Source organism: Morone saxatilis, unplaced genomic scaffold, assembly GCF_004916995.1.
Source record: "Morone saxatilis isolate NCDOM2014 unplaced genomic scaffold, NCSU_SB_2.0 Contig7, whole genome shotgun sequence".
Lineage (NCBI taxonomy): Eukaryota > Metazoa > Chordata > Actinopteri > Moronidae > Morone > Morone saxatilis.
This window is the reverse complement of record NW_023340246.1, coordinates 20,926,996-20,933,842: the sequence shown is the minus strand read 5'-3', so window position 1 is coordinate 20,933,842 and position 6,847 is coordinate 20,926,996. Positions and strand designations below refer to the sequence as shown.

Sequence of the window (6,847 nt, the reverse complement as noted above, 5' to 3'; positions counted from 1 at the left end):
AGAATCAGGTTTATTGCCAAGTTTTTCACACACGAGGAATTTGCTTTGGCACGTTGGTGCATAAGAATCAGAATCAAGCGTAGAAAAATATGAATAAAAACTGTATATAAATATAAAGAGAGAGAGAATATGTACAAAATGACCGGATACCTAAATAAATAAGTAAAGAGCTGTACAGAAATGTGCAAAAAAAAGTTACTAATGTGACAGAATGATAAAAAAAGATAAAAAAAACACCAGATAGCAGATTCTTGCGATAATATAGTGATTAATTGTGCAGCCCGACTCTAAATGCACAGATGAGCTGCACATTCGTGGCGAGCATCAGCAGCAACTATTTTAATGCAGTTATGTAAATATGCTTTCCTACTGCACGCTGCCTACAAAGCAGAGTTGCGTAAATCATTTTTCCCTCCAGGCTTTATTCATTTTGCATGAGAGTGTTGGATAAATGCAAATCTTAATGAATAATTCTTTTTTTCTTCATCCGTTTCCTCGCTCTTCTGTTGCTTCTTTAACTTAAGTTCTTGTTTTTCAGGGCGTACAACCCCAGAGGACTCTTAGAAGTCCGCCAGGCTCTCGAAAATGTGAATAAAGTAGAAGATCTGCTTCCTATAATGAAGGTAAGGACGTAAAAAGAGGAAGTCGGTTGAAAAGAGACACAAACACGATGCACGTCTTAATAACTGAGTTGAAAATAGATTTTTTTTTCTCACGTTTAATTGACATTTTGTCAAGTCACTCCGCTCAAGGTCCGCTTTCTTATTGGTTTCTGATGGTATCAGTCACTATCAGTCAGCCCTTATCAGCAGAGTTCAGTAAGTGGACCTTGAGTTGAGATTGTTTTGTGCTGCTTGATAAAAAAAATGATCTCAGTGTTTAGTTGGTTTATGATGTGAAATGTTTTTTGGTTGTTTTACGTCGTTCAGCAGTGAAAACCCAGGATGTTTGTTTCTGTGTTTGTTTGTTTGTTTGTTTGTTTGTTTGTTTGTTTGTTTGTTTCCTGAAGCAGTTCAACAGTAAAACCAGAGATGGCTTCACGGTCAACTCCAAGGTGCCCAGCCTGAAGGATCTTGGGAAAGAGTACGACGGTTTTACCATCACCATCACTGGAGACAGGTACGGTCAGGGTTGGGCTAGTTACTCAACAAAATGTAATCTATTACTCGTTACTGTTTTCAAAATTAATATTATTATTTACCTCATTGCTCCGTGCCAACAGTAATTAGTTACACTACTAGTTTTTATTACTTTTCTGCTGTAATTGTTCCCCTTTCTCCCCAAAATTCAGACTTGTGAAGATTAAAATCCAGTTTTGTTTGTTAAAATCAAAGTAATGTGAATATTTCCAGCCACATTTCCGTCTTTCATCAAACTAGTTTCTTCCACGATTACAAAAATGGATCCAATGATGTGATTGGATCGTTGGATTTCAGATTAGTAGGAGGTGTAATGTTGGGACTGAAATGTATTAGCAGTTAGTTACACTACTAGTTACTGGGAAAAGTAATATAATCACTGTAATACTATTACTAGTAACAAGTTACTTTTGCTTTTTTTCGGCAGGATAGTTGAACTAACTTGTGAAAATGTACATATTTAAACATTATGAATAAGAACATTAGAGATGTTAAGAAGTCAGTTTGTCAACAAAATGAGATTGAAGATAAATTATTACGACTGAAAGATTCAAAATATATCTTCTCTTACATTTAATTTATTAAAACGATGCATATTTCCTTTTCTTTGTAAAAGTGAAACCGATGTCTTTGAGCCTCGATACAGCCGCTGACACGAGTGACATTAGATATCGCCCTCTGCTGTTTGATGATTATTTTTCACATCTTTGTATTGTGATTGAACTGTCTCATGATATATTATTACATTCACAAAGAAGATCATTTTGTTCCTAGTGGGTACAAAGTTACAGGACAGGTAACTGTTGGCAGGTACAATGATTATTTATTTTATAATTCACTATGAGAGCAGGCTGTTTCCTGGTGTCACTTCCAGTTTGTTTGCACTACGATGGCAGAAGGAGATTAAAGCGATCACTGATTCCCACTTCTGAACTGTTCTCTGTGTTTTCAGGGTGGGCAACATGTTATTCTCAGTAGAGACTCAGACGACAGAAGAGCGGACGCAGCAGTACCAGTCAGAGATAGAGTCCATCTACAAAGACCTCACCGCCAAAGGAAAGACGTTAATGCTGTCCACCGAGCTCGGGGTGAGACTGTTCTCTGCAGTTCACTGGAAGCTTTTCTTATTTGGCACAGCTTCTGCGTCCCACACGTAATAAAAAGCAGGAGCGTGTTCAAAACAAGGATTTATGAGATGAAATGAAGCATTAAATGTATGATTTATATTAGTAGTAGAGTCACAAAAGGTTCCCTCTAACCTTCTGCAAGTAAAATGTGACCGATGGTTGTAGAGCCGACAGAGTTAGTAGATTCATTGATTTGTCAATTGATAGACATTTATGAGTTTATTTCATTTATAAAGCAAAAAATAACCAATGTTCTTCTCAAATATGAGAACATTTGTGGCTTTTCTTTGTTTTATATAACTGTAAATTGACTATCTTTGGGTTTTGGGTTGTTAGTTAGAGAAAGCATTTGTAGATGTCGCCTCGGGCCAGGATTCAGTATATTATGACATTTTATAAACAATATATAGATAACATAATCATTAGTTGCAGCCCGTGTTGGTCCTTTTATATTATTTTGCTGGGGTTTTTTGTCATTGCAGGAGATTCAGAGGAAAAATGACACGAAACATAAAAAAAAAAACCCCAGAAAAAAAAGAGAACTGAGCTCAGCAGGCGACAGTTTTATCTCGAGTCGTCAGCCAACACATCTCCCCTCTCTCTCCCTCTGCAGGACTATCACAGATTCACGTTGTATAGACGGGCAGACGAGGAAGAACATTAAATCTCAGGAGAATATCCCAATACTTAAACTAATGGATCATTTTACAGCAGCTGGTTGCTGTTTGTGGCTTTCACACTAACTGGATTTAGACTGATAGCTGTCACAGCACCCAACAATGCCCCTGTTGTTGAAAGGTTATTGACTGTGATCTGAAACAGACGATGTGAATAAACCTCTTTTGCCTGCTGCAGTTTTCCGTCTGCAGCCCTCTCGGATTCCACCGCGTCTTTATGAACCGAGAACGGCAGACAACGCCCGGTGAAGCCAGTTAGAAATGGATGAGAGTTGACTCTGTGATCACCTTTGTTCTTCCAGGATGCAGACGCCGTGTGTAACCTGATCCTCTCCTTGGTTTATTACTTCTGCAACCTCATGCCGCTCTCCAGAGGGTCCAGGTGAGTCGGAACAGCCCGCAGGCCGTAACGCTTTGTGGTGAAAGGGAATTTGCTGGGACAGGTCGATTTGTGGTTTCAGCTTTGTTGTTTGGAGTCAGATACCCCTTTGGCAAGAAATGTTAGAAACTCCTTAAAGACTGGTTTCTGAAGAGGAAACAAAGACTCGCACTCTAAATTCTCTGGATTCATTTATGTTTAAAAAACAGCCTGTTGAGCGGTCCAAGTTTTACCTGTAATCAGGTGTTGAACTGGGACTTTTTTATGTTTTAGGTTGGCTGTTTTTAATTATAAGCTCTGGACAATGTCCTGATAATCAGACGATAGTTATGAATATGATAAACCAGGTTTCCAAATGACCACAAACCACAAAACTAACTGTAATAGAAGCAGAGAAGGGAGACGGAGACGGAAAATAGAGCATGAAAATGGATCATTCTTCATAGTTTAGAGCAATATTTACAGGCCGGTATCCGATCCAATCATGTAGGCTGATATTGATTGGCTGTATGAAAACGAAACAAAGAACGCAGGTACATAACATCATCAATAAGCCCACCAGCCTGCTGTGAATCATTGTAGTATCATGATATTAGTGTGTAAAGAGTGTTTTCCTGATCTGCTCCTCCTCAGTGTGGTGGCCTACTCCGTCGTTATGGGGGCACTGATGGCCAGCGGGAAAGAGGTCATCGGTAGGATCCCGAAAGGAAAGGTGAACATAAAGAACACGTAGATGTGTGACGCCTGAATGAGCTCCCGTAAGTCACTGTTGGGTAAAACAGGTGGGTGTCACATTTAGGACGAACTACAGAATATTCTGCCGTTCGTGGACGCTGAAGAATAAAGACTTCTCCTTCGTTATAAGTTCCCTTTCAAAGCAAACATCAATTGGAATTTGGGAATGTCCTACTCTTATTTCCAGCCATGTTTATCTGTATCTCAAAGGTTTCATTCATTCCTTAAAGTCATTAATCAGCAGACGTTCTTCAGTCGACACACAGACGTTATGAGGACAGTTAACAAACCTCAGCTGAACCTTTCACAGACTTCACTTCTCTAACACCTGATCAGGTTTCTGCGCTGCCTCGTTCCCCTCCGACGTGTCTTTGTTCCAACAACAATATGTCTGAGAATCTCACACGAGTATTTTGTATTTTTTGGGGGGTTTTAGTTGCTCAGACACACTATAACTTCCCTTTTTTCATTTTCGCTGTGCTATCGAGTGATGGCTTTTAGTCATTCAGACACAGTAGATGTCTCTGAAGGGAAGGCTGCTCGTTCAGACAGGAAGAGCCATGTTGCTCGTGTGATATCTGTGAGAGGAAGTGATTGTTAAAGGAGGAAAATGTTCTAATTATTACTGCGGTTGCACAACTGATTTTACTTCTGCTTTGTACCTTTTTTAAAGGAAACCTTAGAGACTTCTCTTTCGGGGCATACTTTACCTTGTGATGCAGCTGTGGACTCACTAACTACAGCGTTAGAAGGTCCAGTGTGAAGGATTTAGACCTCTATCTAGAGCCAGTGTTTGGACTCACATGAGTTCCTGATTTTAATTTTTGTTCTGTATATCTTTTAATCTGGAAATCGCTTTGTGCTTAAGCTTGAAAAGTGCTTTATAAATGTATAAAATATAAAATTATTACTATATTTACAACGTTGACTCCTCCAAATCCAGTAAGCGACCATCAGACAGTGTTTTGGACTTGAAATAGGCCATAAATGGGCCTTAAAGGACCTCTCCATGTAGGCTTTCTCCCCCCTTTCTTCAGCTGTCCGATCAAATAAAGGCATAAAAAGACACAAAAAATATATCTTAAATAAAAAAAGGGGCCTTAAAAAGTCTTAAATTTAACTTCTTGGTTTCCATAAGCACAATGTTCAGGTGTTCAGAAAGAAATAAACCTTTCTAAAGTATTTGTGTTAAATATTTCCCCAGCTGGTGGATTTTGAAGCCATGACCACACCCAGTCCAGACAGCTTCAGTAAAACAGCAAAGACCTGGATGAATCTCAAAAGGTAGGAAGACATGAACATTTGTGAACTTTGTTTGTTGTTCCGTCTCCTCGTCTCCTCGTTCCCTTGTTTTTAATACTTTCACTCCTCCACAGTTTGCCAGGTTGGTACCAGAGTCTTCCATCTGTAGCAGAGACCTTCCCGTCCACCAGAACGATGATAGAGGTTCTCAACACAGACTCGTCTTCACACTGTCCGAAGAAGTCCTAACACGACTTCTACGCAGGAGAGAAGTCGGTTTAATAAAGTCTTAATAATGAAGCTTCTACACTGGGCAGAACAAAGGGACTTTCTTCTTCTTCTGCAACCCAAACAAAAACTGGATTCAGTTCTCCAAAAGCATCTTCGCTTTTTAATGGCAGTTAATTAAATTTAAAGACGGGAAATCAAAGTGTGAATTGACACGTTTGGGAAGCAGGTTGTGTCTCTTCTGGAGGTGATATTACAAATTCAACATATTACTCCAGAAGAGACTTTTTCTTTATGAAGTGGTGACATTATTTGGTTTGTGGAAAACTTCATTAATAATTAATCTTATTTCAGTATCAGATCCCCCCCCCTCCCTTCAGATCCTGCTCTGTTCTCTGTCATCCTCCCTCACACGACTCTCAACCAGAGTCAACGAGTTCTTACTCCACTCACGCTGGACGCCTTTAACTTTGTACGCCAGCGTTGACACAAACATTTACTAATATTAATATTAAAAACGCTGCTTTAGCACCAAAAAGAGAAACGGTCAAAGTTATTTGTGTTAATTGGACAATGTCGCCAGTTTAACAACCATTTATGTTAACTGGTTCCAGTTCAAGTTCAAAATGATGTAATGATATGTAGACCTTTTTCACAGCAGCCACTTTTGACACAAAATAGTCGGGTAAACACCAGGGTTTCCACGCGTCCTGGAAACATCTGGAAATTGATTAAAAAGGACCAAATATCCTGTAAATAATTAAACATTTTAATTGCATTTTAGCCCCTCTCGTATTTAGTTTGAAACGCGACTGTTGGCAGGAAAACTTACGACGTGGATTCGCAACGTTAACTGAACATGAAACCTTTTATATCTTTATTTAATTGGCCAAAAGGTGAGACGATGAATTTTATGTAAAATAAATTCTACTTAATTTGAACTGTTATTTATAGGAAGATGAAAACTAATCACATTTAGTCCGTTTACTGGAGAGTACGCAGCAGAGTGTCTCACAGACGCTGACTGCCTACCTGTAACGAACCTGAGATTTTAAACAAGAAGGAATAAAACTGCAGTTAAATGTGTCCTCTAACACCTCTGTTTACCCTCTTACTTCACATCAAAGTGGCTGCTGTGAAAAAGGCTTAAAGAATCTTTAATTCAGGCCGAAGACATTCAGAAACTCTGGAGCTTGAGACGACGCTGCCTTTTAATTCGCCCCAATATTTTCCCAAACTACAGCTGCTTGGGGGAAGATGACGGAGAACATTAGAGCCACAGTTTGGGATGCAGAAGTGATTCTCTCTCTCTCTCTCTCT

General features: G+C 39.2%; 1 protein-coding gene across 1 annotated transcript in view; it reads left to right on the top strand.

Moving 5' to 3' along the window:
* Nucleotides 1–6,841, top strand: part of ttc13 (tetratricopeptide repeat domain 13) — a gene marked incomplete at its 5' end in the record, with an annotated part of 14,557 nt that extends 7,716 nt beyond the window's left edge. Inside the window, 7 exon segments of the mRNA XM_035679264.1 lie at nucleotides 539–623; nucleotides 1,010–1,119; nucleotides 2,092–2,227; nucleotides 3,246–3,325; nucleotides 3,956–4,034; nucleotides 5,262–5,341; nucleotides 5,434–6,841. Of these exon segments, the coding sequence (XP_035535157.1) occupies nucleotides 539–623; nucleotides 1,010–1,119; nucleotides 2,092–2,227; nucleotides 3,246–3,325; nucleotides 3,956–4,034; nucleotides 5,262–5,341; nucleotides 5,434–5,548 (685 nt within the window).
* Nucleotides 6,842–6,847: the final 6 nt, after the last annotated feature.